We start from the raw sequence: 25231 nt of genomic DNA, 5'->3' as shown, positions 1-25231 counted from the left end.
GTAAATGGCCTGTATTTACTGAAGTGTACACCCTACTAGAAAGTTTGTGTTTTATGCTCTCCTGCTTTGAATTGAATTACTTTCTACCAAACTTCTCAGTGTTTATTTTTCCTGAGCTGGTCTATAAATATTACCGGTGGTGACCATGTGATGCAATTGCAAACACTTGTAATGAAAGGTCTGTGTGACATCGTCATCGTGTGACATCGTCATCAGCAGCCCACTGATGAGCACATGGTGTTACCACTGTTGAACTGACTAATGCTGTGATGTCTGTCTTTCTCCATCACTCCCAGACAACCACTACTTTCTCTCTCTCTCTCTCTCTCTGACTACTACTTTCTCTCTCTCTCTCTCTCTCTGACTACTACTTTCTCTCTCTCTCCACTTCTGACACCAGTGTAGAAAATGGCGGGACAGGGGAGCGAATCTGGGTTGCTGGAGTGAAAGGTAAACACCCTACGCATAGCACCAATAGAGTTGGCTCACATTAGCAAGGATCGCTACAATCTTTTGTGCATTATGCAAGATGTGTAGAGCATTTTTAAAGGGATTTTTAAAAATCTGGTTAACAGATTTTTACATTGTGTACAAGTTGACTGAGAAAGTGGAGCAGGACTTTCTCGAAGTTTCTCACCTCCCCCGCATCCTCAGCACTGGCCTCCTTCACTGCGTTCTGGGTTGTGTTCAGTTGCAGGGTCACCTCGTAACATTCTTGGATATCTGCAAGGAATTGAATAAACACCAAGTTATCGAAATAAAGGCCATTGTCTCCTCAGATGTGAGTACTTGAAAGACAATCCCCCCCCAAAAAGAGTTTGTTTCCTTCAGTGTGGTTCTCTGTATGGGTGGGACATCTCTTCACTATTTCTCATTTATGTTTTTGTCTAAAACTTTTCTAAATGTTGTTGTACGACTCAAATCCTGTCTGCTCAATGTCCAATCTGCCCCAACAAGTCATCTTTTGTATGGTCTAATAAAGATCAGCACTCTGCCTCCTACGGAATTGAGTTCAGACTAAATTAGATGGGAGAAGTAGAGATTTCTCCACAAATACCCCATCTGCACGAATGGTATGGCATGAAGATGTTGGACTGTCTGTGATGTCCATAGACCCCCTGAGGTCATTGGTGCCTATACCTAGATGTTAGTCAGATCAGAAAAAACTCCTGTTCTGTGTCACTTCCTCTCACTCCATCACCACTAGGGCATGCTGTGTTCCACTGTGGCCAGCTCTGTAACACAGGCCTCCCTCACTGTCAGCCCAAAACTTCTCACCCTCCCAAATCCTGCTTACTCTCCTACCATGACCATTGCCTTCATTTCCTCAACTCATCCACCTTCTTTAATTGAGTTTCTAAAACACTCCCCCTTCCTCTCTTCCCTCTCCTCCTTTCCTCCCCCTTCCTCTCTCTCCCCCTTCTCCTCCCTTCCCTTCCCCTCTCCTCCCCCTTCCTCTCCTTCCTCCTCTCTCCTCCCTTCCTCTCTCCTCCCTTCCCCTCTGCTACCACCTCTCTCTCCTCCCTCTCCTCTCCCTTCATCACCTTTCGGGTCATTTAGCTGCTGTGTCCTGTGGTCACCTATTGACTGGCAGCCACTTGATGAGAATGCGGGGAGACATTGTTGCTGATGTCACACACTGGCCCCCTTGCTGAACTGTTGACATAAAGAGATCGCTGTTCTCATAGGAGCTCCTGCTACAACTTTGTTAGCTTCAATGTCAGGACACATGGACAGAAACAATGTGTTGAAAGAAGATCAACAATAACTTGAAATGTATAAATATGTATTGTGTACAAATATGTGTGTGATTTCTGTGAACTAGAGCTAAAGGAGTGAAGGCACTGTATGTACCAATGTGTGTGTGTGTGTGTGTGTCCCAACAGTGGGAACAAAAGTGGATGAAGGGGGCATGTGAATCATCACTGTGTAAGAGTGTCTGACTGTGTAGGAGTAGAAGCAGAGATGTTTGCTGCCCAGCTGGTTTGAGAGGCACACACACACACACACACACACACACACACACACACACACACACACACACACACACACACACACACACACACACACACACACACACACACACACACACACACACACACACACACACACACACACACACACACACACAATGATTTAGTCCTATGATTCTACAATGTAGTATTTAGCTTTGTTGTAAGCATTGTACAAATAATGCAAACATATAACTTGCCCTGATAGTAAAACAAAATAATTGAGATAAATATATTACTATCGCTCGTACTATCGCTCATATCGCTCGTGTAAATTGTTCAATTTATGTGAAATTACTTTGCACTAACCACCACTTATTTGAAACCATTATCAAACGGCAAACCCTTAAGAAAGGTGCATTATCAACAGAAAACAGTGTGTTCAGAGCTGTGAAGAGGTGCATTATCAACAGAAAACAGTGTGTTCAGAGCTGTGAAGAGGTGCATTATCAACAGAAAACAGTGTGTTCAGAGCTGTGAAGAGGTGCAATGTTATCCCAAAAGCCAGAGTCAGATGAAACCTCAGAGGCTGCAGCTTCCTCTTTCTCCAGCTTTCCAAAACATTTTCCAACCCTCGAAGACCACATCAATTCCTGGCCACGGAACAGAAAATACAAACCCTGTTTTATCCCGGTTACCTCTTTCACAGGCCGTCTCTCACAGATCTCTGTTCAGCACTGTGGATCCGTTTTGGGATGTCCTGGTTAGAATGTGTGCCTCAGTCAGTCTATAATGTCTCCAGCTGTTACTTCTCTCTGTTCTACAAACGACACTGTGGGCTTTGTGTGTGTGTGTGTGTGTGTGTGTGTGTGTGTGTGTGTGTGTGTGTGTGTGTGTGTGTGTGTGTGTGTGTGTGTGTGTGTGTGTGTGTGTGTGTGTGTGTGTGTGTGTGTGTGTGTGTGTGTGTGTGTGTGTGTGTGTGTGTGTGTGTGTGTGTGTGTGTGTGTGCATACACCCATGTTAGATCCGCCTCTACGTATATCCGGTAGACCTATTCAAGTGTACTGGAGACATCTCTCCACTCATAGCCAGCTCTGGGTGAATCAGCCTGAAAATAATGTGGCCCTGAGTGCTTTCCATGGGATGACAATGAGCAACAGACAGACAGACACTCTGCTCATTAGAATCTAACAAAATTGGGTCAGAGGTAAAGGAGCGTACAATTCCATCCCTTATTTGAAACCATTATCAAACGGCAAACCCTTAAGAAAGGTGCATTATCAACAGAAAACAGTGTGTTCAGAGCTGTGAAGAGGTGCATTATCAACAGAAAACAGTGTGTTCAGAGCTGTGAAGAGGTGCATTATCAACAGAAAACAGTGTGTTCAGAGCTGTGAAGAGGTGCAATGTTTTCCCAAAAGCCAGAGTCAGATGAAACCTCAGAGGCTGCAGCTTCCTCTTTCTCCAGCTTTCCAAAACATTTTCCAACCCTCGAAGACCACATCAATTCCTGGCCACGGAACAGAAAATACAAACCCTGTTTTATCCCGGTTACCTCTTTCACAGGCCGTCTCTCACAGATCTCTGTTCAGCACTGTGGATCCGTTTTGGGATGTCCTGGTTAGAATGTGTGCCTCAGTCAGTCTATAATGTCTCCAGCTGTTACTTCTCTCTGTTCTACAAACGACACTGTGGGCTTTGTGTGTGTGTGTGTGTGTGTGTGTGTGTGTGTGTGTGTGTGTGTGTGTGTGTGTGTGTGTGTGTGTGTGTGTGTGTGTGTGTGTGTGTGTGTGTGTGTGTGTGTGTGTGTGTGTGTGTGTGTGTGTGTGTGTGTGTGTGTGTGTGTGTGTGTGTGTGTGTGTGTGTGTGTGTGTGTGTGTGTGTGTGTGTGTGTGTGTGTGTGTGTGTGCATACACCCATGTTAGATCCGCCTCTACGTATATCCGGTAGACCTATTCAAGTGTACTGGAGACATCTCTCCACTCATAGCCAGCTCTGGGTGAATCAGCCTGAAAATAATGTGGCCCTGAGTGCTTTCCATGGGATGACAATGAGCAACAGACAGACAGACACTCTGCTCATTAGAATCTAACAAAATTGGGTCAGAGGTAAAGGAGCGTACAATTCCATCCCTCCCTCCTCTCCTACCCTACAATAATATCCTGCTCCACTACTTATGGACTAAGTTGTGGGAGTGTTGTGTGTGGGTGTGTATGCGTGGTTGGGTGGGTGTTTGTGTGTGCCCAACCCCCCCCCCTCTAGCCACGACCTCTTCCTGCATGTTTGCATGTCGGGGGAACAAAGAGATGAGTCCGCAGTTAAGGCGACCTTTGTTCATGATTGTGCAACCATGCAAAACATCCAATCAAGCGCTCAGTGCTCCAACTTCCCACAGTGCATCACAAGCAAGGGCACTCCCATTCATTCACACATCAAATACTCAAATACTGTACAATGCTGCCCACAGCTGAACTGATGAACACTTCTTTACACCAGTCATGCCAGTTTTCATTCACTTTCATAATACCTTGTTTGACACAGTGCCAATACTGTTCATTTACACATTTTCCCACTGTGACAGAGCATACCGATAGCGATACATTGGCAACAACAAAAATGCAGGGGGTGAAAAAATTGCTTCACCACTACAACAATCCCACTACAACAAGTAGCCTAAACAAAGTCCATCTACCTCTATTTACATAGGTACTGTACAAATGTACAGTAGTGACAGTAGCAAACAAACCTCGGCCCTGAAGGAAAACAGCAGAGAGCATCTGGGAGGCTAATGCGGTGAGTAATGTTTGAATAACCCTGTGTTCCCGTTAGCTGTGTAAACGTTCAGCACCTCCCCTGTGCCTGGGCTGATGATTAAAACCACATGTTGAGGAGAAAACCCGGGCCTCATTTGACCCCGCTCTGCCCCTGCGTCTAAGACTCTCTCTCTCACCCACAGACTCTCTCGGCTGTATCCTCAGGCTGAACTCAGGCCAGGAGAAACAGAGGGTGAGGATGGCGCGGGCAAAGGCAGCCATGAGCTGTTTTTTTCTACAGTACTCTACTCTACCGTACCTCCAGCCCCAGACTATGGCTGCACATTCCTGCCCCGGGATCCAGACTCTTTGGAGTGGAATGCTTGGAATCCTGATTCGGAATCCTAAACCCCCTCGCTGTACCCCAGCCTACTCTTTTGATGTGGAGGCAACCTCTTTAATAAATCAGACATAAACTGTTGGGATAGTCATATGTGGTTTACAAATCCATCCTTTGAATACTGGAGATATTGACCACACGAACAGGCTGACAGATAGATCACTATATCTGGTCTTTTCTGTGTTGGGATTAACACATCGTTTTCTAGTTAGACCGCAGAAACAGTTTCGCTAAAGAGCACATTATTATCAACGTATCTGTTCAGCGAGTTTGGACAGGCAGGCATCCACGTCTGGAGAGACCACTGGTCATGGTGGACAGCCTCCTCAGTCTACCCTCTTCTCCAGTCCTCCCCCCTGCTCCATGGACCCCCATCCCCCATGGAGGCTCCAGATTTCTGGGTAGAGCAGCCGAAGCAGCAGACCCACAGGGTAGCATCATTTGGGAATGGCCATGATAATTAGAGGGGCCACTCAGCCATTGGTTAAATGGAACTAATTTGTCTCCTTTGCAGGGTAAAAAGACTAAAGTGAAATATAGTTTCACAGGAGCTGATTTGGTGCCGTAACTGCTTATTAAGGTATCGTTGCAACACACTCAAGAGTCAGTTTAGTTCATGGTTCCAGTTAAGCAATGATACTGTCGAGGTGGTGAGGTCATGCACATTCATGGTATTGCAAAAATCTATTCTGGACTGGTAACACTCTGTTATTACAGCTCATACAGCAGTGTTTTGGCTGTTGCGAATGAACCACATCTAGGAAGTCTTCCTATGAGATTATCCTGACCAAGGCAGGATAAGATGGCACAGTGCAAATACTGACTGATGTGCAAGTTGAAAAAATATGTGTAACTCTTTCACAAGGTAAAGAAATGTGAGCCTCTGGTAAAACGTTGAGCTCTCTGAGAGGGCCGGCTTGTGATCAGCACATAGACAGTGTCACGGGCATGTTTAATAGGATTTCATTACCATCCGAGTACATTAGAGAGGAAGGGGGGGGGGGGGTGGTATACAGCAAAACCTTTTGTGAGTTGAACTGAAAGGCCTCTTTCATGGGATCTCACTGAAAAACGTTTAGGCTCTTCCCACAAAAATGAATATAACCTGACTGTGCCATCTATGTCTTTTAGCTCTGGTCAAGAACAACCCTCCACACAAAAACAACTAGTGAGTCGTTGCTCATTTTCTTGAAACTAAACGCACGAATTGAGTGTTTCCCAACTCTGGTCCTCCAGTACCCCCAAGAGTACATATTTTTATTATAACCCTGGACAAGTACACCTGATTCAACTTGTCAACTCATCGTCAAGCCCTCAATGAGCTGAATGAGGTGTGTTTGTCCATGGCTGTAATGAAAGATGTATACTGTTTGGTGTACTCGAAGACTAGGGATGGGAAACACTGCACTAGCTGATTTGTTGTCTGGTTGGACTGAGACTTCTTTATTCATAAAATAATAATAGTGAAAGCATGTGCGTATTTTCCTCGTCTTACCAAGTAGGGCTTGAAACAGTTGGCTTCCGAAGATGGCGGAGACCTTCCCCACGCTGGTCTTCAGGGCTTGTTCCTCTGGCCTGGTCAGACTATCCTGGTATTGTCTCAGCAGACCCACTGCCCTCTCTGTGTCTGACAACATGGATACTTCATGTTAACACCCTCACAGAGCCAGTCGTAGTGATAAAAAGTTAAGAAACTGATCAGATGTGCAGTGCAGTGCACATTACCATTATGGTCCTTCAAACATTTGGCAATATTATTCCACCATTAGCATAACACAAGTCTAAGTGTACGTGAAACAGTAGGAAATTCCTAAAATGAGGGTTTAGAGGCACACTTGTGATAGGCTACTATGCAATTTAGGATCGAGTTGGTTTTGTTCATTGCTCAAGAGTTTGTCTGACTTTTAGTGCTGCTATGGGCAGGAAAGGGGAGTACTATCAGAACTAGAGTATAGTATGCCTACTCTATACTGTATAGCAGCCATAGTCTATACTGTATAGCAGCCATACCCTATACTGTATAGCAGCCATACTCTATACTGTATAGCAGCCATACCCTATACTGTATAGCAGCCATACTCTATACTGTATAGCAGCCATACTCTATACTGTATAGCAGCCATACTCTATACTGTATAGCAGCCATACTCTATACTGTATAGCAGCCATACTCTATACTGTATAGCAGCCATACTCTATACTGTATAGCAGCCATACTCTATACTGTATAGCAACCATACTCTATACTGTATAGCAGCCATACTCTATACTGTATAGCAGCCATACTCTATACTGTATAGCAGCCATACTCTATACTGTATAGCAGCCATACTCTATACTATATAGCAGCTATACTCAATAGGTGGGTCAATATATATTGATATTTGGTGAATTTGGTCGGGATTCAACTCCTGGTATCATATGAAGAAACATAGCACATGGAAAATATGTAGAATTGCAGGAAATTAGCTTTAAAACGGCACATTTTTCCCTCTGCCAACAAGAGGGATGTGAACAGTTTGGGGTCACATGGGTTGCGAGCTGAGGGTTTGTACCTACGCCGATAAATGACATTATCCATCCGGACCTTAGCTACTTAAGAAATGTATGTGACCGGACCTTCTCAAATATACCGAACTGAACAAAAATATAAACGCAACATGCAACAACTTCCACGATTTTACTGAGTTACAGTTGCAGTTCATTTGAGGAAATCAGTCAATTGAAATAAATTCATTAGGCCCTAATCTATGGATTTCACATGACTGAGCAAGGGCGCGCACTGGGGAGCCAGGCCCAGCCAATCAGAATGCGTTTTTACCCACAAAAGGGCTTTATTACAGACAAAAATACTCCTCAGGTGTCCGGGTGGCTGGTCTCAGAAGATCCCGCAGGTGAAGATGCCGGATATGGAGGTTCTGGACTCACGTGGTTAAACGTGGTCTGTGGTTATGAGGCTGGTTGAACGTACTGCCAAATTCTCTAAAATGACATTAGAGGCAGCTTATGGTAGAGAAATTAACATTAAATTCTCTGGCAACAGCTCTGGTGGACATACCTGCAGTCAGCATGCCAATTGCATGCTCCCTCAAAACTTGAGGCATCGGTGTCATTGTGTTGTGTGACAAAACTGCACATTTTAGAGTGGCCTTTTATTGCCAACACGGTGAATCTTTGTCATTATCATGCTGTTTAATCAGATTCTTGATATGCCACACCTGTCAGGTGGATAGATTTTTTTTGCCAATGGAGAAATGCTCACTTAACAAATTTATGCAAAAATGTTAAAATAAATAATATTTTTGGGCATTATGGAACATTTCTGGGATCTTTTATTTCAGCTCATGAAACATAGGACCAACACTTTACACGTTGCGTTCTGAATTTTGTTCAGTATAGTATTTGAGTACCCCTGCTGTTTACATTGCATGAGGGTGCACAGCTGTTTGCTGAAGCCAGGTGGGAGGTGTAGGTAGCCTAATTAACAGCATTGAGATGATCCACCCTCCCTTACTACATCCACAAAGTTTATTATGAGTAAACTGAATTACTTCCCTTGGCAGTGTGAAAGTGCTCCATGGCAGTAGCCTATATATGAGTTCATGGAAACATACTTCCTGTTTTCGCTTAGAAGATTTCAAGTTTCTTCCAAAAATGCACTAGTTCATTCTGTTCATGCTTCATAGTTGACAATACAGTGGCAAAACCACGGAAAACCTACATTGTAGTTGCTATTTTCGACGTGTCATTACTTTAACAACTATAACAGCGAATAAGCCTAAACGTTCTAAAAACTGCCTCGAATAAACTTTTAGTTTAAAACTTTTCCTCTAAATTCCTGAGAAACATTATGTAGGCACTTACCATACTTGTGGACCATGGTGTGTTGAAAATATTTTGAGAACTACTTTTCGAGGCAAGCCGAAAACTAACCCAGAAACCAGAAGTAACAAGTTGAAATTCGGCGTTGAATGTTGTACCGTTACTCTTCACCAAAACAACTGTAATCCCGCAGTTATAAACGCAACCACCAAAACAGACACTCCCAAATTCGCTCTACACTGAAATGTTACTTTAACCGTAGCAGCAGCAGGGCACTCGGCACGAGAAGAATTTCTTTCATGTGAAGTTCCCGGGAATTCTGTTGAAATAGTGAAAGTGTTTATGCGCCACTGTCGCGGCCTCGGCCCCTCGCCTAAACATGTGATCACTGTATATGAATGAGTCTGTAGCCCACCCATGGGGATGTGGGTCTATAGGCAGCCCAGCACAGACACATTCCTTGTCATTCAAAAATACATCCAGGTCTTTGTGGGATCATTTTCATGGACTAAAATCATAACTTTGTTTGTTGCCTGTGTTCTATGTTCTGGATTGTTTTTATAATTTTTATTATTATTTCAAAAAAATGTATTTGTGCTTTACAAATGAACTGAATTACTATTATGAATTATTATTATCATCATAATCATCGTCTTCATATCCACCACCACCAACCTGATTCCTATCATCAGTATCACCTAGGAACAATTCCTTTAAATTCCAACTTTTTAAAATAGCCAACCAAAAATATTCAATAGTTTGACACTTGACCATCGCACAAAAACCTGGTTACTCCTGCCATCTAATGGTTGGAGAAGAGACTTTCATATTGCCAAGGACCAGCATCTGCAGCAACTGAACTCAACACATTCAAATGTTTTTATTCACACACAAATAAATCATGACATGTAATTTTCTGAAACACACGCTCCGTCCCTCACGCACACAACTACTCACTCACGCACGGGCGCGTACACACGGGCGCGTTCACACGGGCGCGTACACACAGACAGGCGTCAAATCCAGATAACATTTTATTTAAAAAATAGGCTATAAGATCATTTGTGATCATTTTGTAAATCTCTCATTCAGAATGTAAGCCCCAGTGGAAATAGTGCTGACATTTATCAATGAACCCAACACCAGTAGTTTCCAAATAAGACGTAATGTAAACTTAAACTTAATGTATACAGTGAACAAATAAATATTTTTTTTTACAAATACAGTGTCAAACATTTTCTATAGGAAAACACTATTTACAAATGGTCACAAAAAGCATCTAAATATATTGAAATAAAATGACAAATTACTTCTTGAATGGCCATCCTTGTGGCAACGCATGTGGTATTTTCACCTTTGCTCATAAATTCTCATAATGAATGTAAAATGTACTTTACGCATGTGATCCACACATTTTTATAGATACTGTCTCTTCAATTAGCCCAATTACTTCCTGATTCAAGGCTGAGCCATTCAGACAGTAGGGTGGGGTGGGATGGATTTCTGGATCCAGGCTGAGCCATTCAGACAGTAGGGTGGGGTGGGATGGATTTCTGGATCCACGCTGAGCCATTCAGACAGTAGGGTGGGGTGGGATGGATTTCTGGATCCACGCTGAGCCATTCAGACAGTACGGTGGGGTGGGATGGATTTCTGGATCCACGCTGAGCCATTCAGACAGTAGGGTGGGGTGGGATGGATTTCTGGATCCACGCTGAGCCATTCAGACAGTAGGGTGGGGTGGGATGGATTTCTGGATCCAAGCTGAACTATTCAGACAGTAGGGTGGGGTGGGATGGATTTCTGGATCCAGGCTGAACTATTCAGACAGTAGGGTGGGGTGGGATGGATTTCTGGATCCAAGCTGAACTATTCAGACAGTAGGGTGGGGTGGGATGGATTTCTGGATCCAAGCTGAACTATTCAGACAGTAGGGTGGGGTGGGATGGATTTCTGGATCCAAGCTGAACTATTCAGATGGTAAGAAGGAAGATAGCTCTCTTGATTCCAAAGCAGAACATGTGTGCATCTCTTTTCTTCTAGAGATAATCAGACACAAACCATTATTCCACTTCCTCATTATAGAATGTCTCTTTATATGATGCTCTTGTGTCCTAGTTTATAAGATAAGCACAAATAAAGCAGTTATTTTCTTTGCATGTCATTAATGCAACCGAAACACTACAAATTACATTATTTACACCAATACAAGAATTAAATGTATTATGGTAAGAGAGCATGGTATAATCCTTATTTATCAGTCCAATTCATCATTTAAGATACATACAGTGCCTTTAGAATGTATTCACACCCCTTACATTTTGTTGTGTTACAGCCTGAATTTAAAATGGATTACATTTAGATTTTATTTTCATCACTGGCCTAAACACAATACCCCATCATGTCAGTGGATTTTTTTGTTAGTTTGTTTTTACAAATTAATACTTTCAAGCTGAAATGTCTTGAGTCAATAAGTATTCAACATTTAAAAATGTACTTAACCAGTTTCATGCCCTCAATCTGTGTTCAATAATAGTGTTTAAAATTATTTTTTGAATGACAACCTCATCTCTGTACCCTACACATACAGATAATTGTAAAAGTCCCTCAGTCAAGCAGTGAATTACAAACAAAGATTCAACCACAAAGACCAGAGAGGTTTTCCAATGCCTCACAAAGGGCACCTATTGATAGATGGGAAATTTAAAAATATATATTTTTTAAACAGACATTGATCAGCCCTTTGAGCATGGTGAAGTTAATTATTACACCTAACTCAGTTGCCTGAGAGGAAGGAAACCACTCAGAGATTTCACCATGAGGCCAATGGTGACTTTAAAAAAACAGTGATAGGAAAAATTGAGGATGGATCAACAACAATGTAGTTACTCCACAATACTAACCTCATTGACAGAGTGAAAAGTACATAATAAGAAATATTCCAAAACATGCATCCTGTTTGTAACAAGGCATTCAAATAATACTGCAAAAATGTGGCAGAGCAATTTACTTTTTGTCCTGAGTAAAAAGTGTCATGTTTGGGGCAAATCCAATACAACATATTACTGATTACCACGCTTCATATTTTCAAGCATAGTGGTGGCTGCATCATGTTATGGGTATGCTTGTAATCTTTAAGTACTGAGGAGTTTCAGGATAAAAAATAAACCGAATGGAGCTAAGTACAGGAAAATCCTTCTGGAAAACCTGGTTCAGTCTGCTTTACACCCGACACTGGGAGATGAATTCACCATTCAGTATAACAATAACCTAAAACACAAGGACACATCTACACTGGAGTTGCTTACCAAGAACAAAGTGAATTTTCCTGAGTGGCCCGAATTAAAGTTGACTTAAATCTACTGGTAAGACCTGAAAAGGGTTGTCTAGCAATGATCAACATCCAATTTAAAAGAGCTTGAAGAATTTCGAAAGGAATAATGAACAAATGTTGCACAATCCAGGTGTGGAAAGCTCTTAGAGACCCAGAAAGACTCACAGCTGTAATCGCTGCCAAAGGTTATTCTACAAAGTATTGACTCAGGGGTATAAATACTTATGTATATTAGATAATTCTGTATTTCAGTTTCTATAAATGTGCAAACATTACAAAAAACATGTTGTGTCATTATGGGTTATTGTGTGTAGATGGGTGATAAAAATATATATTTAATCAAATTCAGGCAGTAACACAACAAAATGTGGAATAAATCAAGGGGTATGAATACTTTCTGAAGGCATTGCAGATAGCAATTATCTTAGTTAGTACCGTACAGAATTACTGTAAACTTTGCTAAAAAGGGAAATCAATTTGAATTTTTTCATCAATTATATTGATTATCAATGTCTACTAGCAAAACCCATCTTTAGCATGACTGAGACAGCACCTTTTTCAAAGCAGAAAACTAAAGGGAACAAATCAAGTCCTAAAATTCTAGACTGTTTCCATTTTCTTTTACAAGCAATACCAGTGTGCTACTCACCTCTTTAAGATGAAGAGTGCGAACATTATGAGCAATGACCCCAGGTCCAATGTGATCCATGTACATCTGTATGTATTACGTCCCTGAAACACACACAGACACACATAAAATACGTACCAGCAAACCGAGTAGGTACATTTATACGACCCATAGATGGCGCACAAGATGAAAAACATGTAAGAAAATGACAAGTTCAATTCTACACATGGATATCATGATACAGTTGAAGTCAGAATTTTACATATACATTTCAGCTTCATCACATTCCCAGTGGGTCAGAAGTTTACATACACTCAATTAGTATTTGGTAGCATTACCTTTAAATTGTTTAACTTGGGTCAAGCGTTTCGGGAAGCCTTCCACAAGCTTCCCACAATAAGTTGGGTGAATTTTTGGCCAATCCTCCTGACAGAGTTGATGTACATGAATCAGGTTTGTAGGCCTCCTTGCTCGCACATGGTTTTTCAGTTCTGCCCACACATTTTCTATAGGATTGAGGTCAGGGCTTTGTGATGGCCACTCCAATACCTTGACTTTGTTGTCCTTAAGCCATTTTGCCACAACTTTGGAAGTATGCTTGGGGTCATTGTCCATTTGGAAGACTCATTTGCAACCAAGATTTAGACTGATATCTTGAGATGTTGCTTCAATATATCCACATAATTTCCTCCCTCATGATGCCATCTATTTTGTGAAGTGCACCAGTCCCTCCTGCAGCAAAGCACCCCCACAACATGATGCTGCCACCCCCGTGCTTCAGAGTTGCGATGGTGTTCTTCGACTTGCAAGCCTCCCCCTTTTTTCTCCAAACATAACGATGGTCATTACGGCCAAACAGTTCTATTTCTGTTTCATCAGACCAGAGCAGTGACTTCATCCTAGCTGAGCGGCCTTTCAGGTTATGTCAATATAGGACGCGTTTTACTATGGATATACGTAGATACTTTTGTACCCGTTTCATCCAGCATCTTCACAAGGTCCTTTGCTGTTGTTCTGGGATTGATTTGCACTTTTTGCACCAAAGTACATTCATCTCTATGAGACAGAACGCATCTCCTCCCTGAGCGGTATGACAGCTGCGTGGTCCCATGGTGTTTATACTGGCGTACTATTGTTTGTACAGATGAAGGTGGTACCTTCAGGCGTTTGGAAATTACTCCCAAGGATGAACCAGATTTGTGGAGGTCTACAATTTTTTTTCTGAGGTCTTGGCTGATTTATTTTGATTTTCCCATAATATCAAGCAAAGAGGCAGTGAGTTGGAAGGTAGGCCTTGTAATACATCTACAGGTACACCTTCAATTGACTCAAATGATGTCAATTAGCCTATCAGAAGCTTCTAAAGCCATGACATCATTTTCTGGAATTTTCCAAGCTATTTAAAGGCACAGTCAACTTAGTGTATATAAACCTCTGACCCACTGGAATTGTGATACAGTGAATTATAAGTGAAAGAATCTGTCTGTAAACAATTGTTTGAAAAATTACTTGTGTGATGCACAAAGTAGTGCATGTAAACCTCTGACCAACCTAAGTGTATGTAAACTTCCGACTTCAACTGTATATGTTATCTAATGTTTAAAAGCAACGTTGACTTTGTGAGAATTACAATGTCTGGGTGGGGTGATCTGTTTGACCTTTGAAGAGGGAGTGACTATGGGAGAGTGAAGAAGATGGGGTTTGATGTTGGTCCCTCACCATTGTCCAGTCAGGCTGGTTCTTGTCCTGTAGGACAGAGCAGGCGTTGGTGGTCACAGAGCTGGCCCCCGAGCACCACATTAAAGAGAAGAGCCATGGTTCATTCACCACCCACAGGTTCACCGAAACGTTCCTTTTCCGAAGCTCCCTGTCTCACACAAACACACACAAACACAAATTCAGTAGCGAATGAAAAGATTAGGTGAAAGAGCTGTGTCAGATCAGCAACATATAATCAGTAGTAGGAGTTCAGCTTAGACAGAGTTACTTCAGCAAACATGACACCTGTTAAAGACCACAGACAGGAGTGGTTAATCATACTGTAAGATGTCATACTATTAAAGGAAACATCATGCTTGTTCAGACAACACTTTCCCATTCATTTCACTAAATCAACAGAAACTAATCATCCCATGAGGAACTTTCACTACTGGGCTCTCAGCCATTCGAAATCCACCTGTGCGAAAACATGATTTGAATCTCATTCCCCCCTGAGGCATTGTGTGTATCTCAGTCTAAGATAGTGCCATTTCCTTGTCTCAGCACGCCAACATAAACACTTGTAATTATGAAACCAGTACACCTGCAGCTGTCAGAAGACAGGTAGAATGTGGTTTTGGAATGAAGGTTCATTTGGCCACAGCTCTGAGAAAAGCGTGGGCGCTTTGAGGTAGGCTACTGACCCGATCTCTGTGAAGCTCAACGCACTGTACTTGATATTCAGATGATCTGCTCCATCACGGTTCATATCAAGCACATTGTTGTAAACCTGTTTGAATCCTGGTGCAACCTTCTTCACATCCTCCCTATGTGTGGGGGGAAGCCAGAGGATCTAGAGAGAGGAGAAATACACTGTCAAACAACTGTAATAAGAGTATAACTACACAGAACTGGTGAAGTAGTGACACTGATAGACATTCCCCTAACCTTGTCGTGGGGGATGCCAGAGTTGAGGATGGTTTTCACAGTGTCATTAGTGTCATTGTTGTTGTCATTCTTCAAGTCAAAGATGACAGAGGTGTTATGAGTCTTGGCCAGGTGAAGTAGCTGCAGAAGGGAGGGAACACTCTGGTTCCCAGCTGTCTTCTTCTCCTGTTCTGAGAGCTGGGACACTGAACGGAATGGATCTGTCTGAAAGTGAGATATCCATAGTGCATATGTCATTATGTCAATAATTTTTTTATTTAACCTTTATTTAACTAGGCAAGTCTGTTAAGAACAAATTCTTATTTACAATGATGGCCTAGGAACAGTGGGTTAACTGCCTTGTTCAGGGGCAGAACAACATATTTTTACCTCGTCAGCTCGGGGATTCGATCGAGCAACCTTTCGGTTACTCGCCCAATGCTCTAAACACTAGGCTACCTGACGCCCCTAGTCAATGAGTTGGTATAGTTCAACTAAGCGGAAATTATTTCCAACTAATAATAATTTGGGGGGTGCTTATACTGTGTAATGGAAACGTGTTTCTTTAATATCCCAACTCCCCCTTGAGACATCTGCAAGGATTGGGGTCACAGCCAGGGTCACCATTGTACAGCATCCCTGGAGCAATTAGTGTGCCTTGCTCAGGGGCACATTTCTCATCCTGTAGGCTCCGGTATTCAAACCAGCGATCTCTCGGTTACTGGCCCAACGCTTTGACCTCAAGGCTACCTGCCGCCCCACTACAAAATACAAGGGAGGCTGATGAAATTGGATATCACCCTTACCTTCAGGAACCAATCACCAGTGTTTAATTCCTGTAGCTCCTCCCAGGTGAGGTTTGTGCTGTGGTTCAAGTCTTTCCCAGGGAACTTCTGTAGAACATCTGTAGTCCTCCTCAGGAAATGGTTGCCGTTGTCGTGCATCAGGTAAGGAACTCTGTCCTTACTGGAGGAGAAAGAAACGTCAATAAACTGCCTCTTTGGGTCTTTGAAAAGCGTTATATAAATCCCATGCATCCTTATTATTAAACTGAAAACAATTTGAAACAGCAGTGCACTTTTGATCCGTCTCTGCCACGTCTATGTACAGGAAGCCTCCCTAGTCCCCCGGGTACCTGAGCTGCACGTCCGTCTCAAAGGCGGTCACGTTGCACCCCACACTCCTCCTGAACGACATCATGGTGTTCTCTGGGGCCAGCTGAAAACACAGATGGGTGAGAAACACTCCGGTGACTACCCTGACTCTGTGTGAACACTGAGCCATGCTGCATATGTCACAGCTGAGCTGAGTGGGCCTACGGTGGCGATAGTGGAGAGGACTGGAGCAAGGTAATGGGGTCAGAGCCACATGCCTTGTGGTGCCATCACATGACTGGACAGCAATTCAAGCTTCAGCCCTCTGGTTCATATATATACTGAATAATAAGGGATGATTATGGAATTGATGTCAACAGTAAAAGTGTAACACATAAGCCATTTTTGGATGATGGTCTTCTAGCTCTGTAATCAAGTCGTATCCACGGTAACCAATCACCTTTAGGTGCATAGCATTTCCCAGCCTTGCACTTTAATATTGAGACCATAGAACCACAGTATGATAAATTAAGTGGGCACTTCCTCACCATTGGTGCTCCGCGATGACCAAAGAGGGCAGGTTTAGGGGGCAGCTGTTTCTCGTCCACCAGACAAGGGGATTGGATGAAGAGTGGGCTGAGGAACATTGCCACTGACACGCCAGTAAACACTACCATGATGAGGATCTTAGAGGCTGACAGACACAAGTTAACGAACAAATCAGTCATACTTTAACTATTGCTGTGAATGCAAAAAGGCAAGGAAAGAAGATAGTCAACGGATTTTAAATTGTTCCAGGGTTCACAGAACTCAATTATATTCTATCAATATTGAATTCATATCTATATATAATAATATAATAATATATGCCATTTAGCAGACGCTTTTATCCAAAGCGACTTACAGTCATGTGTGCATACATTGTACGTATGGGTGGTCCCGGGAATCGAACCCACTACCCTGGCGTTACAAGCGCCATGCTCTACCAACTGAGCTACAGAAGGACCACTTCTGTAGCTATCTATAGGTGTGTACTGTACATCTTATATTATTGATGTCTCGGTGAGTATTTTGGTATTTTCATTGGACAAGTTCAGCACTGACCTACTCTGCGGGATCTATGGAAGCCCTGGAACACCAGCCAGCTGACCAGGGTCAGGGCTCCAACCCCTCCCATCTGTAGGAATGGCGCCGTGGCCTGAGGGAGATCAACGTTACATACAGTGTATTACACACAGCAGGGAGCTGCATACTGCTGGCAAAGCACTGACCCTAAATACACAGGCTTACTCCACACCTCACTCTAGCTCGAACATTCTCACACACACACACACACACACACACACACACACACACACACACACACACACACACACACACACACACACACACACACACACACACACACACACACACACACACACACACACACACACACACACACACACACACACACACACACACACACACACACACACACAGTTCCATGGTGCTGTACACTGGCCCTGCTATACCTGCAGTGACAGAAGAACAGTGTGCCACTCTTCTTTCCACTGTAAACTTATTCCAGCAATGCCCAGGGTGATGAAGACCACACCTAAAAACAGGAACAACTGGGCAGAGCACACCACAACACAATATAATGCAGTCAACACATGTCAATACTTAAGCTACACCTGAAGTGACTTACTATTGTTAATCAGCCATGCTATTGCCATTCATGTTATGCCACTATAGCTGTGCACTTCTTAAATAACATGTAAAGGGAAACATTCTCGGAAACAAAGAATGTTCCTAATACCTTGTGCAGACAGTGTAAGTCCAAAGGCTCTTTCAAGGCAAGTTGGAACAGCGCAAAGACCTGCAATTGTACAGTCATTACAACTCAGCTGATGTCAACGACATACCGTAAATACATTGACAGGTGTGTGAATTGTGTCTCTCACCAGTAATAGGGTGCAGTAGATGGTCAATACAGCAGAGATGATTATTAGCACCATGAACCAGTTCACCCACAGTTTCAGAATGGAAAAGGCCTTCCTGTTACGGGACAATTGAGGGCAGATCACAGGGTTTTGAGTCCATCGCTGTCAGTGTGTGCGTGTGTGTGTTTGTTTGCGTTTGTGTCTGCAGCTGTATGTGCACACATGCACACACAGAGTGTATGACCAAGCTCACCAGTTAACATCCTCGCGGTCATTGAAGGCCATCAGACAGACATACATCCAGAACAGAGTGAGGAGGGACACAGCGGTAAGGACTGACAACCTGCAGCGGGAGCACTGTAGCAAGGAGAGTCAACAATTACTCCTGGGGCCCTAAACCCGTTCTCATTTCTACTGACATTGGAAGATCTCATTACTAAACTTCTTTGTCAGGAAGACATTTAACTTCCAGAATGAAATAAAAAGTATGCAAATGGGTTGTTTCAACAGTCAGAAACTGTTTGCAGGACTTGCATCCAATGAATTTGATTGATCTCCGGGGTTCATTTGAAAATGATTAAAATAATCGTGTACATATAACCCCTAGCTATGTTTTACAAATATATATTTTCTGAGTGTTATTGCACTTCTGATCAACAAGTGTGTTGTGTTTGCATGTGCATTGGTGTGTGTGTGCATGTGAGTGTGTGTGTGTGTGTTTGTGTGCATGTTTGTGTGTGTGCGTGTTTGTGTGCGTGTTTGTGTTTGTGTGCATGTAAGTGTGTGTGCGTTTGTGTTTGTGTTTGTGTTTGTGTTTGTGTTTGTGTTTGTGTTTGTGTTTGTGTTTGTGCGTGCGTGTGTATTGGTGTGTATTGGTGTGTGTATTGGTGTGTTTGTGTGTGTTTGTGTGTGTTTGTGCATGTTTGTGTGCGTTTGTGCATGTTTGTGTGCATGTTTGTGTGCATGTTTGTGTTTGTGTGCATGTTTGTGTGCGTGTGCGTGTGCGTGTGCGTGTGTGTGTGTGCATGTGCGTGTGCATGTGCATGTGCATCTGAAGGGCTCAGCGGTTAGCTCCCTCAGGGCTGTTGGAGCCAATGCCTCTTCATGTTTGGTTTCGCCTGCTACTCCATTCATCCACAAAAGGAATCAAAAACAACAGCATCCACCCACCCTTAACTGTGTCCAAACACACACACACGTAAGACACCTAAGACACTAATGGTTTGTCCCCTTTTCACTTCTGTCCAGTGGTGTAAAGTACTTAAGTAAAAATACTTTAAAGAATGACTTAAGTCATTTTTGGGGGTATCTGTAGTTTATTATTTATATTTTTGCCAACTTTTACTTTTAATTCATTACATTCCTAAAGAAAATGATGTACATTTTACTCCATACATTTTCCCTGACACCCAAAAGTACTCTTTACATTTTGACTGGAAAATGGTCCACTTCAGGCACTTATCAAGAGAACATTCCCGGTCATCCCTATTGCCTCTGATGTGGCGGACTCAATAAACACAAATGCTTTGTTTTTAAATGATAACTGAGTGTTGGAGTGTGCCCGAGATATCCGTACATTTTAAAATAAAAAGTAAATGGTGCTGTCTGGTTTGCTTAATATAAGGAATGTGAAATGATTTATACTTTTACCTTTGATACTTAAGTATACTTTAGCAATTACATTTACTTTTAGACTTTTACGCAAGTAGTATTTTACTGGTTGACTTCAACTTTTTCTCAAGTCATTTTCTATTAAGGCATCTTTACTTGTATTCCAGTATGACATTTGGGTACTTTTTTTCAGCACTTGATCCATCCCAGATAAGCTTTTACCCAGCCTGTAGGAGCTTGTTTGTTCAGTTCAGAAAGTAGTCCTGGCACACATGCACATACTCTACTCTGCATCGCAATCTCCCTCCCAATTATCCAGCCCTTATTTACACAACAGGTCTGAATGAATGGATGCCTCTCCAATAACATCCATCCACATCTCACTGGCCTCACTGGAATAAAGGCTTCCAATTATACAACCACAATGAGTTTATAAAAGGGGGAAAATCCTCACGCTTCCACTGAATGCTGCCCAATGGAATGTTAATCCATTATAATCATGGTAATGCAGGTACAAGAAATTGAACTGCAGAGAAGGAGCAAGCAAATTCAAAGCTGAATTCCCTTGGCAGTGTCTCAGTGACTGCTGGGTGACGATGCCGATGATGATTTTTATTGCAACACATATCAAAGCAGTGTGAACATTTCCTGGTAGACCAACTGTAGCTCTGACCTGAGAGAAGTCACTAAAACAACATTTCCTTGCAGACCAACTGTAGGTCTGACCTGAGAGAAGTCACTAAAACAACATTTCCTTGCAGACCAACTGTAGCTCTGACCTGAGAGAAGTCACTAAAACAACATTTCCTTGTAGACCAACTGTAGCTCTGACCTGAGAGAAGTCACTAAAACAACATTTCCTTGTAGACCAACTGTAGCTCTGACCTGAGAGAAGTCACTAAAACAACATTTCCTTGCAGACCAACTGTAGCTCTGACCTGAGAGAAGTCATTAAAACAACATTTCCTTGCAGACCAACTGTAGCTCTGACCTGAGAGAAGTCACTAAAACAACATTTGAGCTACACGGAATTACAGTGCATAGTAATACACTGATTATAGGTCGCTCTGGATAAGAGTATCTGCTAAATTATTAAAATGTCAAATGTCAAATGTACATAAACCAAAAGGTGAGGATAGTGAGAAGTTGGTGCCAAAAATCATAATTGTCTTCATGAATGTCCTGTAGTTACAGTATATTCTACACACAATACAATTCTAGGCATACAGTACTCACTTTTCGTTTCCTCTCACTGGGGTGCCTCCAGTAGCAGCTATACACCCCCCTGCAGCATATTCGGCAACAGCTGTCCTCTGACATCATCACCTTATCTCTTCATTCACAGTAAACAAAAATGAGGTCCTGTCCAGAGGAGTGGGGATCCTGTCTGTCCTAGAGGGTTTGGATAGAGCGGTGGAGTGTGTGGGGGGTGGGCAACACTCCTGGAGAACACCTTGTCTGGCAGCTCTGTGCTCTGTATGTGAGGAGAGGGGTTCCACTCTGCTGAGGGCTGACTCACCACTCTAAACCTACACAGTGTAGGAGGAGAGAGAGACGAAAAGAGTAAGGACGGGAGAGTGAGGGATAAAGAGGGAATATCTGTGAGTATTAGGGCCATCCCTGTTCAATACATCCCTGAATAGAGCTTCTATGTTGGGGGCCGGCCTGGCTGGCTGCTGACAGAGCTGACAATGGCCGACCCTGTGGGGTTCTGTAAGAGGCCTCAGAGTGAAGTCGCGCCATAAGACCCTCCGTTCCAATACAATACGGGAGAACTGACAGTGACAGGCACATCCATACACAGGGTGGGAGCAGGGATAGAGAGGAAGGAGGAGGGGGGGTTCATTGTCACTAGGGGGTTGCAGTGGGGAGACCTCAACCAGGGGTTTAGTATGGGGGACTGGCATCCTGGTTTTACCAAACCAAGACAAAGCTTCACAATATTAAAATGTTACTTTGTAAAGAGGGTTAAAAGATGGTTGAACAGGCTGAGGCAGATCCATGCTGTTATTCTCTTTACTGGGGTGTTGATAAGAAACTAGGGCAGGGTGCCCAGTTCCTAAAGAACAACAAAATGGTGAAATACACATTTCAAGTTACAGACTCGTAGCTATTCTACCTGAGTCAGTGAATTTCTAAATCGTTCTACAACATTGTAAAGCAAATTGACATTCGACCATCTATTGATCAAAAAATATTTAAAGCATGAGCTGTTAATCCATGAAGTTAGCCTTTAAAGAGAGGGGCACATGCAGTGTGAAGGTATTCTGTGCTGTGGAAAGCCCTCCGGTCAGGCTCATGTGAACCTTATGATCACACAGGGGCATGTCTGAGCAGGTCGGCAATAAGTGAAACTCGAAGAAATCTGAATAGATTTTACCGTATGAAACCAGATGCCTTGCCATTGTGAAATGTAAGATGACTAGGTTACAACTGAAGAGACTAAAAATGTATGTACAGAATTGAATTTCAGGATGGTGGGGGGGAACTCGCTTAAATCCACCACCTCTTGCCCAGGGCTCTCTTGAAAAAGAGACTTTTGTCAGCTGCTACAGAATCACAGTGTTCACAGAATGTCATCAATACAACCCAACAGTGAATAATCAGTGTGTCCTTGTACACCCAGTCTGGCATCAATCACTATCAACTGATATGAGAATAATCCAGAACATTCTGCTTCAAGTCGAGTGACCATCAACTCACACCTTAACTGTGTTTACACCGGCCGTGCAATTCGGATCCTTTTTCACTAATTGGTATTTTGAACAATCAGATCAGCTCTGAAAAAGATCTGATATGATTGGTCAAAAGAACAATTAGTGGAAAAAAGATCTGAATTTGTCTGCCTGTCTAAACACAGCCCTTGAGTGTTACAAATAGAACACGTTATGTTTATTAGAGAAAATCTGAATATGCTAAACATTGTGTTGATCAGTCTAAACTAAATGCGAACTTTAGTGATGTTAAAGTACCGCATTATAATAAGAATACATAAAAACATAGGATACAAAACCTCCGATAATGAACAGGAAGATGGCAACAGCATCAAAAACATTCCTTTAAACGTGTGTGGTCCTAAAACAATATCCATATTTGTTAGACGAAACATCTCATTTACATTTACTCCTAACAATATTAAAGTTATGTTGTCAGCAGTGTTACCAGTGTGAGAAAGCATGATGTACACCTTGCCACACATCAAAGCACTACGACTTGGCAGTTACATAGTAAGCATTCTTCGTTCCATGCACAGGTAAGCATGGTAAACTAGCCGACACGGAAATAAGGGAAGCTTACTGATCAGAACAGATAAGGGGAAGATTATTTTATTTGAGCCAAGATTCCAACATGTTTTATCAACTACCTGTCTACAAAGATTGTTGCAATTGAATCATGGATCTAAACCTGATTGTTGCCCTTTTAAATATGAGCACTTGAAATCAAATTAAATGTGCCTCGACTGTCCTGGATTTTAACATTTGGAATGCTTTAAAAATACTAAATTAAACCCACTCACGATGACATAAAAACGGTAATAAAATGCCATACAAAAGTAAGTGACAGAAATCACAGCCTACTATTTAGCCATTTCTGTGGTGAACCCTGCAATGAGTAATGTGATTCAGAAGTTTTTTTGATGTGCTAGTTAGAATGTGACCTACTGTACCATACAGCACATTTCACATGTTCTCCTCAATTTACCAAAGTTTAAAAACAAAAGATAACCATCTCAGTTCAATACTGACACAGACTGAATGTGTTTAATTCAACATTTAGTTGAAATAGGTAGATCTATTAGTCAATTTGAGTTCATTTGACAACACATTCCAATGCAGTAGGCTAGTAAAAGCTGGAGGCATGAGATGCACCATACCTTTAGATCATAGTGTGTGTGCATCTCTATTGCAACACCGTAACAGCCGGTGATGTTCTGTTCATCAACTTGTTCTAGTCCAGTCCACTATATTTCATTACCTCTTTTCTGTGCCTGTTGTTCTGTCGTCCACTCCGGTTCTTTGTGGAAATCTGTGGCAGGAATGTTAATGAATCAGAATGAATGGGTGCAAGTTCCTAAAGTAGCAAGGGGGGAGGGGTATGCCTATTTGGAGGGAGGCACTCATACACAGGTAGCCTACAGCTGCAGAGAAAGCATTGTCAGGTCTGTCAAATTAGAATGAACGTGTGTAGGGGTAGAGGCAGGGACGTTTTTCATGCACCTCATCAGTGTACTAAATATATGCTATTAACTACATCGTTTGAGTGTCAGAAAACCAGGGCTTCTGTCTGAGGATGTCTACAGCTGTACTACTGCATTTCAATGAACTCTGAGGAAACCAAGCATACTTGAGTCAGTTGTTACAGTAAACTAAAAGTGAAACTAAATCTAAAACAATATCATTTAAAAAAACAATTCAATAAACTGAAATAAAATAATGAATGAACCCGTTAGAAAAACAAAAACTATACTGAAACTATACAGTTCAAATAAGGAAATCAGTCAATTTAAATATATTCATTAGGCCCTAATCTATGTATTTTTTAAAATGTATCTATGGATTTCACATGACTGGTAATACAGATATGCATCTGTTGGTCACTGATAAACTGTGCTTTTTAATTTTTTTATTTCACCTTTATTTAACCAGGTAGGCAAGTTGAGAACAAGTTCTCATTTACAATTGCGACCTGGCCAAGATAAAGCAAAGCAATTCGACACATACAACGACACAGAGTTACACATGGAGTAAAACAAACATACAGTCAAATAATACAGTAGAAACAAGTCTATATACGATGTGAGCAAATGAGGTGAGATAAGGGAGGTAAAGGCAAAAAAGGCCATGGTGGCAAAGTAAATACAATATAGCAAGTAAAACGCTGGAATGGTAGATTTGCAATGGAAGAATGTGCCAAGTAGAAATAAAAATAATGGGGTGCAAAGGAGCAAAATAAATAAATAAATTAAATACAGTAGGGAAAGAGGTAGTTGTTTGGGCTAATTTATAGGTGGGCTATGTACAGGTGCAGTAATCTGTGAGCTGCTCTGACAGTTGGTGCTTAAAGCTAGTGAGGGAGATAAGTGTTTC

General features: G+C 42.2%; 2 protein-coding genes across 9 annotated transcripts in view; both read right to left on the bottom strand.

Moving 5' to 3' along the window:
- The window catches only part of LOC124011070 (disks large homolog 3-like), a 174922-nt gene extending 165625 nt beyond the window's left edge, over positions 1-9297 (bottom strand). The window contains exons 1-3 of one of the 2 annotated variants that reach the window (XM_046324044.1): positions 8970-9297; positions 6601-6732; positions 638-723 (exon numbers count right to left, since the gene is read on the bottom strand). In XM_046324044.1, coding sequence (XP_046180000.1) covers positions 638-723; positions 6601-6732; positions 8970-8985 — 234 coding nt within the window. In that variant the 5' untranslated portion in view covers positions 8986-9297. The remainder of the gene's footprint in view (positions 1-637; positions 724-6600; positions 6733-8969) is intronic. The other variant, XM_046324046.1, reaches the window with a different exon arrangement.
- Positions 9298-9948: 651 nt separating this feature from the next.
- LOC124011473 (glycerophosphoinositol inositolphosphodiesterase GDPD2-like) lies at positions 9949-24281 on the bottom strand. 7 transcript variants are annotated; one of them, XM_046324895.1, is made up of 15 exons: positions 24019-24281; positions 21381-21673; positions 18787-18890; positions 18555-18648; positions 18410-18469; positions 18123-18221; positions 17713-17806; positions 17157-17302; positions 16650-16732; positions 16321-16480; positions 15536-15739; positions 15292-15440; positions 14609-14756; positions 12911-12993; positions 9949-11041 (listed from the first exon to the last, which is right to left on the bottom strand). In XM_046324895.1, the coding sequence occupies exons 2-15, from the start codon at positions 21465-21467 to the stop codon at positions 10897-10899; spliced, it is 1656 nt and encodes a 551-aa protein (XP_046180851.1). In that variant the 5' UTR covers positions 21468-21673; positions 24019-24281; the 3' UTR covers positions 9949-10896. The 7 variants fall into 7 exon arrangements, with proteins under 7 accessions (XP_046180851.1, XP_046180852.1, XP_046180853.1 ...); XM_046324896.1 differs by having other exon boundaries at positions 24120-24281; XM_046324897.1 differs by having other exon boundaries at positions 9949-10966; positions 24019-24277.
- Between the last annotated feature and the right edge of the window lie 950 nt (positions 24282-25231).

Source organism: Oncorhynchus gorbuscha, linkage group LG23 (genome assembly GCF_021184085.1).
Source record: "Oncorhynchus gorbuscha isolate QuinsamMale2020 ecotype Even-year linkage group LG23, OgorEven_v1.0, whole genome shotgun sequence".
Classification (NCBI taxonomy): domain Eukaryota; kingdom Metazoa; phylum Chordata; class Actinopteri; order Salmoniformes; family Salmonidae; genus Oncorhynchus; species Oncorhynchus gorbuscha.
Note: the sequence above shows the minus strand (reverse complement) of the source record. Positions and strands in the feature narration are given on the sequence as shown.